The sequence below is a fragment of the Botrytis deweyae genome (assembly GCF_014898535.1).
Source record: "Botrytis deweyae strain B1 chromosome Unknown BDEW_006, whole genome shotgun sequence".
Lineage (NCBI taxonomy): Eukaryota > Fungi > Ascomycota > Leotiomycetes > Helotiales > Sclerotiniaceae > Botrytis > Botrytis deweyae.
The window spans coordinates 1,359,949-1,373,173 of NW_024066213.1; the positions used below are offsets into that span (position 1 = coordinate 1,359,949).

Below are 13,225 nucleotides of genomic sequence, written 5' to 3' on the forward strand. Positions count from 1 at the left end.
TTTCGTAACACCTGCTCGCCACGATAATCTTTGGATCTTGGTATGCTACATGAGAGAGAGAGAGATACTTTCTTTGGTTCCCATCAACTGGTAACTGCTATGATAATTCATCACGGGGAATAGACTTGTGGAACTCCATTTTTTGGGAGATTTTCCGAGCTGAAAGTTAGGTGGGTTTTCTCCGCCAAGCGGACCTGAGCATGTTCATACATGCAGATACGTATCGCACTCGTCAAGAAAACTGTGAGCTCTCGTTGCCAAATTTGACTGCGGGACGGGCTAAATGAATTCATGTAAGCTTTAAGATTACTATTGTATGCCACGCGCAAAAGGTACGTAAGAATCATTCTTCTGTGGAATTTGACTCCAAGACCTACGAAGTTAAAGTTTTTTTGAGGTAAAAAGGTGTCTGGGGAAGTTCATCAGATGAGAGCAGATCTCCCGCTGCAAAGAATGCGTGCGATAATCTAGAGCAATGACTCTTAGCTTCCACTCAGATATCAGGCGACGACCCAGCGCCTCGGTAGCTCCGACGTGATTAGGGTTAAAGGAGAGTCCAAATCGGGAGTACTAATGAGGTCGGGAAGGCATGGTATCGTTGTATAACAGTCATAGCTTCTTGAAACCTTAATTCCGTTGATGCTAGAGTCCACTGCCACGCAGATACGAGATGCCATTCACTGGGCATTCTAAGAAAACGGTCTGCGAAACAAATGTCGACAACGAGGTGGAAAAGCCATGCCTTTTGTTTGACATGAGAAGACTGTCTCCAGAAACGTGGGCCATGTCTTTAAATCCACTACGCTGGTATACCATGTGGTAGAAAAATACCCTTCATAGGTGTCAAATTGCCAATGACATCTTTTAGACCCGACTAATCTGTAAGCGTTGTGTCAATCACGATAGCCGATTCCACTTCATACATCCATAAACAAAATGGACAATCAATTCCCAGAAATCGAAGTTTGAATTGATCTCGTTTCTCCCTAAGAATCATATAATTCCAATTCTGGGTGTACAACTGAACAATTGGGGGCAATCCAGATCAGACATTGGTACCGCACAGACAATAGTGTGAACGCTTGGAAATAGACTTCCAAGTACGTAGGACTTTACTTCATCTAAGTCGCCCGAATTCTAAGAAAGTATCAGCCGATTTATTATTGGTTGGTGTATTTAGCATGCATGTCAAAAAGGTGCGTGAGATCAAGGTTCGCAGATCAACCCCGGAAAACATATTTAGCTAAAAACATTATGTAACCTTGGTTGATTTGAGTCCATCTACACGCCTTACGTTGACAATAAAAATGCATATCAAGGTTCAGACTGTCAAGCATAGTACTCAAATAATGTCCACTAGAACATCATTTAATCAACAGCTGATTATATCATGTACCCAAGACAAATGGCTGCTTCGAGACTTCAACCACTTCGTTCTATATCCAATCGCCATTGAAGCTTAAGAGAACAAACTCTCTCTTTGCGCATAAGAAGGATTCATGATGAGTTCGGTTCGAACTTTGAAGAAGCCAAAGTTTCCTATATTTGACGCTCTGTGGTAAACTCAATTTTGCCACAAATATACATCAATAAATGTGAAAAATGAGGACTTGAAAGTGGAAGGTCCATATGTCATTGGGAAGTATCGAGAAGCCATGTTTTCCCAAGTTTGATGCTCTAGAACAGATTCAATTGTGCCACAGAAGTCTGTCGGCTACCATGGGTATCAGCTGTTAAGTTGGGAGTTCGAGATCGTTGTGTCATTGAGAAGTATCGAAATGATTCTGAACTCTGAATTCCGTTTCGACTTGGAGAAGTCGTACGATGGAGCTGTGGGTATCCGAAGTATTGGGATGAGTTCGAGATCACTACATCAATTTCATTGTTGGATCCTTGAAATGTAACGGTGTACGGCATAAAGATGCATCAGCAGGGAGCAATAGAGAGATAGGAGTGCTGGAAAGAAGAAGAATCATCTGGTAAAGAATATATTCAATGTTTCACTCTTCTTTATTCGACAATATCGAGATTTTCAAAGATGGTTGTTTGATGTTTCTGGATCCCGCATCTTTCCCTTATCTATGGGACTTTTCATTTGCTGATCTCGCGATGATAAGATGGAATTCGTGCCTGCATCTCAGCGCGTGAATTACGCCATGCACCACGCGCGTCATCATCAGGTACGACTCGCAACCCCTTCATCTTCTCGCTTTACGCACTCTAGTCTCTGAACCCAGCAGTTCTTTTTTCACCACTCATTCTGTACGACCCCAATACCTTGATTCCGTTTAGATATAATCAGGAGTGAACACGTTGAATTGTTTATGTACGATTCATCTGATGTAAGATTACATCTCACTGTGCATGCGACAAATGAGGTCAGTTGCTTCTATTTGAAGGGACAGTACGTAGTTACTGCGAGCCGTGCCGCTCTGACATCAGACATTCCTTTGCGCAAACACGTTGATTGTTGTTTCCCAAAGTTAGAAAATATGTAAAGTATATTTCTGTTTGTATTTCTTTTGTACTATATTTTTCACTCCTTATCTTCCGTTTCTCTCTTTACTCAGTCATTCCTATTCTTTTTGAATGTTTTATGCGCCGGCGCAATATTTCAGTTCATCTGCGAAAATGTCTTTATCGAAAACAAGACCACGATCCTCACACGACGGAACCGATGAGGAATCTCCTCTTCTAGATCATTCACGACCAACTACCGTTGGTACACACTCTTTGATTCATCAAACGCATTCTCCGCGGATTATTATCTTACTTCTTACCACGATAGTTTTTATAATTGGGTTTGGAATATATTTGGTTTGGATACCATCGATGCGTATATATGAGGATATATTGTGTCATCGTTATTATGAAGAACTACAGGGACGAGGTGAGATAGGGCTGAGTAGCACCATTGATGAAGCTAGGTGCAAGGGCGATAAGGTTCAAGAAGAATTGAACATTTTGACTGCGGTATTGGAAACACTGAAAGCGTTACCAGGTAGGGAGAATCTCCGTAAAAGAGAAACTAGAGACTGGTGTTGATGATATGTAGGAATGTTTATGGCTGTTCCATATGGACTTTTGGCCGATAAGTACGAATTTCTTCTACATCTAAAGTTATACAGTCAATTTTTCGCGATTGATTTGTTCTTCGATTTGTGATCTTATGATTCTAGAAGAATTCATCTGACATAGAAATAGAATTGGACGCAAACCAGTTTTTGCTTTGTCAATCCTTGGTCTTCTCCTCTCCCTCTTATTCGAGGTATTCATTATGAGCGAGTGGATGATGCTACCCATTCGTGCTGTGTGGTTTGCACCATTTTTACAATTCATTGGTGGCGGTGAAAAGACCGCTTCCGCAATATTTTATGCTATCATCTCAGATGTTACTACTCAAGATGAAAGGTATTGATTAGAATTAGTTCACATTCTTAGTTCTTATCACTGACAAATAACAGAGCAAATGCTTTCCTTTTCGCTGCATGTGCTTCACTCTCTGCAGAACTTATTGCACCAACTGTAGCAGCCGCAATTATGGTCTATTCTCCATGGATCTCAATATACTGCGGAGTGTTTGTTTTGACATCAGGATTATTATGTCTCATCACTTTTGTACCCGAAACACTCCATCTTCATGCCTCCCAAACACAAACTTCCACATTGGTCCCAGATGATTCATCTTCGGAATATATAAGCGATTCATCATCCGATTTCAACGAGCCCTTAAAGCCAAAACGGAAATCGACCATCACCCGCCGTCTATCTGATTTCTACACCACTAGCCGACCTCTGCTTACTCTACCTGTTCTTCTCCTCCTTCTACCATCTATGACCCGCGTCATAGGTCAACAATCAATCGACCTTTGCATACGCTACATATCTACCCGCTTTTCCATCCCCTTATCCCACGCTTCTCTCATCCTCTCTCTACGGGCCCTAATCAACATTCTCCTCCTCCTAATTGTCATCCCCTTCCTCTCCTCCCTCCTAATAACCAAATTCCACTTCTCATCAACCCACAAAGATCTCCTGCTCGCCCGTATCTCTTCCCTCTTCCTCATCCTCGGTGCCCTCACCATCGCCATCTCCCCAAGTCTTCACCTCACAATCATCGGTCTAATAATCTACACCCTAGGCACAGGTTTCGTCTCGCTAGTCCGTTCTTTAATCACGGGATTGGTAGATCAGAAACACGTGGCGAGAATATTCGCAATGATAGCAGTGGTGGAGACCAGTAGTGCACTTTTGGCAGGACCAGCGGTCGCAGGACTCTATGAATTGGGACTTGTTTGGAGGGGAGAGTGGACGGGTTGGTTGGGATTGCCGTTTGTGGGATTGGCGGTTGTTTGTGGGGTGGGGAGCGTGGGGGTTTGGGGGGTAAAGGGTCTGGGGAAGATGAGTTTGGAGAAGGAGAGGGTGGTGAAGGGGGCGGAAGTAGGAAATGAGGAGGAGAGGGTATAATTGGCTGGGTATGGCGTTGGTGTCAGTAACTGGTGATGATTTTCCTTCCAAATATGATGTATGATGAATGATATTATGCTTGGTATCGGGTATACGGTGATGTGGGATAAAGATGGCATAGATGGCGTTATTATGTTATAACATTGGTCATAGAGTAGTGATCTGACTTCCGCGGGTAGATAGTAGACTGGAGTCCAATACAAGATTCATAGACTAGAACATCAAAAAACGAAAAGGTAGTGGCAGAGGCGCCGATTGACAGCGATAACGTATCGTGTAAATCCACATTAGATGATAAATATCTATGAGCTTTTACCGTCAAACCTTCTTCGTCTGCACTTTCATTGTTACATGTGATCCCCTTTTTTGCAACCATGACTGTCATCTGAAAGTTACCGTAACTACCTAGTTTGCACTGAAGTATATACCCCAGCACAGCTACTTGAAAGTACTCGCAACAGGCCATCCTATAGTTCTCAATACCGACCTCAGCAGACCGAAGAATCTGGGAAGTGCCTACTGTAACAGACGTCAAGAATAGCTTGTAATATTTTTAGAGTTTACTATCTAATGGGTAGGACGGGAGACTTTAAATACCTACCTAGGTAAGATGTGAGAGATAGGAGGGGTGAGTAAGTGCGGGGAATGGTATGTAGGTAGGATTGTGGTGAATTACATGGTGGAGGTCATGCACTTGAAAAGGATTTATTTTGCTTGGTCATGGATTTTGGTTTGTAACACGGGGAAGTTGTATGTATTCACTGTTTTTGACATTCTCAAGAACCATTGCTCTGAACCTCTTCTCCTGGTCTCGGGAATCAGCAGGGGAGAGGTATTTAAGAAAGCACCTCAGGACTCAACTGTAAATTCTCCACAGTGTCCTGGAAGCTTTCATCACAATGTCTAGGAACTGTTTGTGTATTTTCGTGAAATTTGAAGGTTAATGATTACGAAGATTTGTTCTTAATTTGGGTTGGAAACATATCTTTCATGGAGGGAAGATTGTGGGTGAATAGATGACTTTGTTGTTGTTGTTATTACTGCGTTTTGAAATTTGTTGTCGTTGAGACTATCCATCTTAGCTACCGTCTAATCTAATAAATTTCTTTTCATATGAGAGGTGGTAATAGCCAAATTGGTAGAATTACCATGAAATGTCACCTGGAAATTTGAAAGCGGGAGAACACTGCATCTTAAAAACTGGGAAGTTCGTGCCCCCACATAACTGCTGTGAAAACGACAAGACTTTTGATGCTGTGAATATGTTTGGTAGAGAGGGTGCTTATATAGATAGGAAGATCAACTTGAGAAATGGAAGTGTTTGATTACGTGATTTGAGTTGATTCAGAGCGGGGTCGACGTATATTCACTTGGTCTTGGATGTGAATTGAAGAGGAGTAGCACCGGTCGGCGAACTTTCTACTTTGCGCCTAGAGAATATTTCAAGTCATAGCTGTCTAGAATTGTCCCCTCGATGAAAGTGTTCTTTGAGTTCGGGATAGATCTACTGCACTGTTATATAAGCCACAGATTTATAATGATAGGAGCGGCTGCGACGACTGGAAAGAATTGACGAAGGCGACTCATTTCTGCATCATTGTGACACCTTCAGAAAAGAGGAAATGGTTGAAGAGACTCACATCTACCTAATATTCTAGAGGACAGTGGACTCGGGATCTAGTGATATTAATCACAGGATGTGGATATGCGACAGTGAGAGCGGAAGAACGACAATGATTATAGTATTGTGTATCCTAGACCCTTGACTTGAAGATCACTAGCGCTAGATTTCATACCTTTCAACGCTATTCCAAAACTTACGAGACGAAGATAATGCACAAGAATAAGGTAGCCGGAGACAAACTACTTCGCAGTACTTTGACCAAGTACCTCATCTTTCGCCGCTTGGTAATCCAGCATTTCCCGTAAACTAGCTCAAAGAGTTTTGGAAAATGTATCATTATTGTAGGTAGCTTCGAAAATGTAGTAATCAAAACCCTAACCCTAGTTCCTCGCTCTGAATCTGGAATCTTTATTATGAGGTTTTGGGGCAGGAAATTTGCTATTGAACGATTGTGTAAGGAATCACGCTGAACCAAGCCAAGAAAAATGTGCTGGCTTGCGTGAATCAGGAAATTTAATCAATAGTTTCTTGGAACGTTTTCCCAGGCGGAGTAGATGAGGGTGTAACTACTAACAGGATGTATATAATGAGATATTCAATTTGACAATGCAATTGTGAGTGATCTATATGACAGTAGTAAAGAACTAGATAGCAAGAACAATTACACGAAGGAAGAGTGGTGGGAGAATCATTTTCTATATCCTCCAGCTGAAGAAATTAACCAGAATTTCGACCATGTTTTCATCATCTTCAGATTGAGCTAGTGCACCTCAATATGGCTTGGTTTAACTCTTGAAAGAATTGTTATTAAAGTTACAAGAGTTTCTATTGTTTATGTGTCGAAGCGTGCACTTTTTCCCCATAATCATGTATTCATTTACCTCAAATGAAGTAATGTCAACTTTCAGATTTCTTAGATCTGGGGCGTAGGGTGTACATACCAAATATCAGCAGACTACCTACTACTTAAAACCCATCCTTGACATGATCTGGATATCAATCTAGTTCAATCTTATCTCACCAGGGGATTTTGGGAGAAAATCATGCTGGGCTCACAGTACTAGATGATGATAATAGTGAGATAGTTGAATCAGTGAAAACAAGTTAGGAAAACTGGAAGCTACTAGAACCTCTGATAGTGGTCTGGTAGTTTCGTCAAAACAGAATCTCCAGCTGACGATAATCAAGAAATATATTGGAAAGAACGGTGATGGAAACAGAAGACAACATTAGCTTGAAATTTTGACTGCTATTTCTAACACCACCTCCATGTAGATTTCTTACACGACAGCGTCAAAAATTGTAGAAAACCACCATCTCTGTACAACTCATCAGTTCTAGCTATGCCATTCTCTAGATTCTAGATTTTCAGAGATTCCCATCATCAGAAAAGCTCGTTTGTGTTACGAAACTAACCAAAATTCTCTTAAGTGTATGTGGAAATTTGGTGCGAAGGAAATGACTTTTTCTACTGCAATTCAGTTCTTGTTGTATTTTGGAGAAGGTAAACTCGAATTTCTAGTTCCAGCTTATTTGAACCCCGAGAAATCCCTCCATACTTATTGGAATCTGTAAATTAGAAAAACATTGTTTCAATTGCGCTGCGTTGCCGTACGGTCTGTGCCATGAGATTAGCTAGGTATGTGCAACAAGTAATACGGTGAATACTGGTAACTTTACCAAAGGAGAATGAACGACGAAGTTCTTGGATCTTCGATTGCAGGGTTTGTGTGTCAATTTTAATCTTTGGAGAGGAAGTGGTAAGACGGGTCTCAGCCTGTAGCTGGAGGGACACAATAGGATTTGTTGGAGGCTGATCGAGAGAATCTTTGATCCTCCAAAACGATAGATTCTGGGTGTATATATACAGCCAAGCTTTCGTCTGGGGTATTGTTTTGAGGTTTGAGGCTGTGGGCAGCGAATACAGAAGCGAAGATCATTCACTCTCGTAAGAAAATGAGTGCATTGGGATGAGACTGTGTTGCCAACGAGCGCAATAGAATATGTGCTGTGTATCAGGCCTCTTGAGCAACCTTATGTATTCCATCGCATAGTTCGAATGTTGGAATCTTATTAGCTCTCACGCAAATGGCTTCATAAGTCCTCAATAAACTCATCAACCTAGCTTCTATGACGAGTTTCTGTTTAGAGATCATACATTTTTTGAGGTAGAAGTGGAGAATATGTATTGCCACAGCAATTTCCGAGCACGCAATTCAGAAGAGAGTTCAATGTTGCCTTTGCCAGATCCAACTATTTTCTCACTCCTTGAATCAACCTTGGAGATGCTTCTGCTTCGTCTGGAACTGGTATGGATTGTCTCTTGGATGATTCTGGGAATAGGCATACCGACAAAATCTTTGAAGACAGCCTGAGGAAATTCATTGGAAGCTAAACGCATTGTATAGAACTGATAGAGTCCGTAACGGTATTAAAAGCTATGAGATAACAGCAATTTGATGTTGAGATCCGGGAATATGGATCTAGTCATGCCAGAGATATCGTGATAGATATGTTATAAAGGCGCATTGAATCTTGTATGGAACATGTAGCATCGGAACTATGATTGGTGCTTGCGCAAGTAAATGTGTCGTATCTGAGAACTCATCAGCACAGGTCATTTTAACCCAAGACTGAGATGGTGGACATACAGGTATCGAAATCCGTCCACGTAACTCCCACAGTGAAAATAGGATGGAGAAAGTCGTCGCATCATCTTGTCTTTGCGGTAATGGCGCATATTTCGGGTTATTCCAGGTCAATGTTGGATAAGGTGTTTTTTGAACTTGTTGCGGGATAGATGAAGTTTCTTGAATTGTCGACGTGTGCGCAAACATTCTCTCCATCCAGTCCTGAAGGCTTTGTGACCGATTGCAATTATCGAAAACTTCTGTGTGTGTTCTTTTTGGTTTAAGTAGCCACTTTGGTGCTGATGTATCTAAGTGTAAACCGTCGTCGTTTTGATGGTAGTTCGTGCCTGCTGGTGTCTTGCGGAAGTGTAGCGGTCATCAGTTACACGATGGTACCCGTAATCTCGGATAGGCATCTTTATAAAAAACCATTTTGATTAGCTTGTGAAGAGAACGAGGGATGAATGGTGTTTGGTGAGTATAAGAAGAGTTGGGGAATTGAAGTCTCGATGAAAAGCGGATAGATGCAAGAAGTGCCAAACGGCTTGACAAGGGCGTTTGAGGAGACAAAAGGTCGAACTCACAGATCAATCCTAACGCCTTTCTTCTGCAAGTGACACGGACTAGGAGTATACAGAAGTTGGAAATGCTGCTGCACGGTTGATGAAGTCTCAACCCGCCTTCTAGAAGTCACTCATTTTGAAGGGAAACCGTCTGCAAAAACACAATCTCGTATTAGCTAAACCCTCCAGTAGTTGCGCTTTAGCCATAGCTTTGCTCACCAATGTTATGGGTTCAAATTACCCCTGCTATCGACTCCTTTAGTGATGTTACGGATAAGATTGTAGAGACTGAATATGATCACTCGCCGTAATCTCGAGATTGGAATGGCTCCCCGTTCAGCGTTTGCATGCAAGCTCTCAGAGTATGAACTACCTGGCTGAACTATTGGTATTGATAAGTTTCGCTTGGTCCAGGTAGGGCGGGACAGTGTTGCTGCAGAGGGGGACTTTCTGTATTAACAGCATGAATTTAGTCATATAAGTAAACTGTTAGATATCATTACTTACTACTAATGTCCGACATAACCACCAGTAAAATACAAACATCCCTGCAAAAGCTACCAAAATCGTAGAGAGGCCAGAATCACGCGTGAAATATCCACCAACGCGCCGGAAGCCTTGCACACAGCCTCGCATACCACGCTAATCCTCTCATCTGATCTTTCTATCCAATAAGATATAAATAACTAAGTCCCGTGATTCCAATCACCTTCGCTCGGTACCAATGTATCTTGCACAAAATTATTGATTTGGATTTTGGCATTAAGAGAATTTGCAAATACGATTTACAATCGTACAGTTCCCATCAAACCCAACAATAACAACAACAACAACAACACTTGCAACACCTACAACCAGTGTGCAATCGTACGTATTGATATCTTTTCTTCCGTTCCTCCTCTCAATCCATCGCTTTCACCGTATTTCCAGTTTCCTTAGTTTGCTGTCGCGTTCCCCACCAAACCTCAAGTTTTTCGAAGCTTTCCATCAACCACGATGCGCGACATTCATTTCAACAAAGAAATTATACATTATATAAGGGTTTAGATGGTCTTTCATCTACTAGCAGTAGTTGTTTTCTAGTTGGAAGTCTAGAGACCTCCTGAAATTAACGACGGCTTAACTTCGGGAAGCAAAGTGGTTCGAGCGCCTTTTTGTAATTGTTCTCTTACCACCAGTGCTAGTAGCTACTGTCGATTTGTCTCTTCATTGGACAGTCTGCTAAAGTTTAATACATCCTGAAGTATTCAAGACACTGATGATGGATATGTAACTTCTCTTCACGTTTCTTTTGGTTGGGTTTGTAGCTTCTTGGAGTTCTCAACAAATTTGCGAAGATTTAGACAGTCTGTTGTTCACTTGAAGACACCTCAGAATCATACTGTCTGCTAAGACCTATTGAGACGAGTTTACTACAGTGTAGCATTCTTACAAATTCTTTGAGGTATCTTGCACAAATTGAATCTACTGTTGAGATGTTGCTGTTTGCCAACGAACAGGTATTTTTGGTTGCTCTTTCAAGGAATACAAAAGATTGACACATTGTCCTGGCCTTCTTAAAGAATATCAGCACCTTCAGCTCATTTCTTTCAGATACAGTCTGCCATATTCTGGCATGCATGGAGTCTTTGGTGGTGTTATTCGCAGATGGCTACTGGATATCTCACCAAAGCTACAATCTGAAGCAGAATAGAGCCTGCTATCAGCTCTTATCCTCTTCGAAGAGTGTCACATACTTGAAGACCAGAAAACCACTTCAATGCACTGTTTTTAGATGGATTAAAACCACGTCAAGAGTTATGAAGCTGTTTGTCAGTTCCATACAAGACAATTTGCTACTTTCGAAGAATCTTTTCACCACCTTGAGTTGGTTTCCTTGGTATCCTAGTCCATTTTCAAACCCATCTTTCAGACACTTCAGCAGATGGGCCAGATTGCTTTATCTCAATGACTATTGATCACTGTCTCAAACCGTTTCTTCCCCTAATAGTACACAACAATGATCATTCTTTTGTCTCTAGAATTCTCTGAAACCTGGGTCTGTGCGAAGAGTCTGGAGTCTTCGTGGCTTTTGATGATACATTCCCGTGTTACTTAAGGATGACTATAGCATATTACAATTGTTAAATTAATTGTTCTAGACAGTTTGATTGTCCAAGACCGTCTAATTCTTCCATCCTCACCCAGATATCCAAGTCCCGTCGTTATCTTTTGTCTTCACGTTCTTCAACCCAACTCTAATTATTTAAAGCACTACTAACTGTATGAATAGAAAATTATGTCGGAACTAGAGGAAATACGTCGTATTCTCAATTCTACCCCTCCGGGTGAAGAACCGTGCCTCTCGGAGCGTCAGTGGATGCTCCACTCGAGAATGGTTCACCTCCATGCCAGTAAGTTCGAATATACATATGGATACTCCATGTGCTTATCTAATGAGTAATAGACATTTATAACTTTACAGCGCCTGCTACATATGGCCCCCCATCCGCTTATGGTAAGTTTTGATTCGTCCCTTGATAATTATATAACTAATATTCAAAAGTGGCCTCAAGAAGATTTACCATATGGTACAGTAAGTTTGAATGTACATATGGATACTCTATGTGTTTATCTAATGAGTAATAGACGCTCTTTTCTTCAAAGCGCCCGCCACATATGGCTCCCCATTCGTTAATTGTAAGTCTTGATTCGTTCCTTGATAACTATATAACTAATATTCAATAGCGGCTTGAGCTCGGAATTTCTCTGCCGCTGTCTCCGTTTCGTCTCTCCCTTCTTTTGGCATCTCCGTATCTATTCAAATAAATACCAGAGAATAAGTCCCTACGGGGCATGAGCGAAAATGCGTCTTTGCTACATCTGATCTATCTGTGATTTGCGATGAGGCCCAGTATATTTTGAATGGTCAGAATATGGCTTGCGTGATGCCGATGATGAATTATCCATACTCTTAGCCCTTTCACCCTTCTCGCCCGTTTCTTACTTGACCCTTCCTCTAAAGCCCTTGCCTCTATATAAGTCATACTCCAACGCCTAACAAGCAACTCTTTCTTGCATCCTCATATACATTCACCAAATTTTCACCTGCAATGTGAGCCACCAAGCATGTATTAGTTTCGTGTAAAAAAAAGCTTGTATCCCACGTAGAACAAGATAAATCTGTTCATTTACTTACGATTCCACTCATCACCGTTTTTTTCTTTGATGAAATCTTCCCACTTTTGTGTTAAATCCATGAGCTTGTGATGTACAGGTCATATCCATCTGTCCGAGCTAAGTTATCATCAACACTCCCAGCCTCAAGCAATTTTCAGACTGAAGTATCTGCAAACATAGATGATAGAACCATTTAGAAACCAGACCCATTCAAGAACCCCACATCTCTGCAAAGCCCGTGATTATCGCATGTAAATTTCCATTAACTTCAACTCAACTAAGTATCGCCGCTTAGTTTGGTCATACAAGGTGCACTATTTACCCAATTTACCCTCACCAATTCTCCCACCCCGCTCCGTTACGCAGATCCCCTCCCTTCACCTCCATATCGTCTATAAGATTAATACCTATACTGCTATCCTTTTGCTTTTCTTCTCGACTCTGGACCGTTTGTGAAAGATGCGAGAAACTATATACTATGTTCACTTCGAATTCTTCGAGGTTAGCGCCGCGCCAGAAAAAAGTTTGAAAAGAAGTCTCGCGAGACCAGTGAGACGAGACATTTCTTCTTTCTAGCCAGATATTTTCTCATTAAATGCGGTTTCTATTGCTATTCACGCATCCAGAATCATCAGCTCACATTTTACATCCGAAATCAACAACATTATTCAAACGTTCACTTATTTTCCTCAGACTCGGGCTCCATCCAGCACGAACTCAGTACACCGCAAAACGATAAAACGACCGACAAATTGGGTGCTATTACAAGATTGTCGTAACTG

The 13,225-nt window shown here is 41.5% G+C and overlaps 1 protein-coding gene across 1 annotated transcript; it reads left to right on the plus strand.

Moving 5' to 3' along the window:
* Positions 1 to 2,631: 2,631 nt before the first annotated feature.
* EAE98_003618 (uncharacterized protein) lies at positions 2,632 to 4,467 on the plus strand (the record flags this gene model as incomplete). Its single annotated transcript, XM_038951238.1, has 4 exons — positions 2,632 to 3,001; positions 3,056 to 3,095; positions 3,205 to 3,411; positions 3,465 to 4,467. The coding sequence occupies 4 exons, from the start codon at positions 2,632 to 2,634 to the stop codon at positions 4,465 to 4,467; spliced, it is 1,620 nt and encodes a 539-aa protein (XP_038812702.1).
* Positions 4,468 to 13,225: the final 8,758 nt, after the last annotated feature.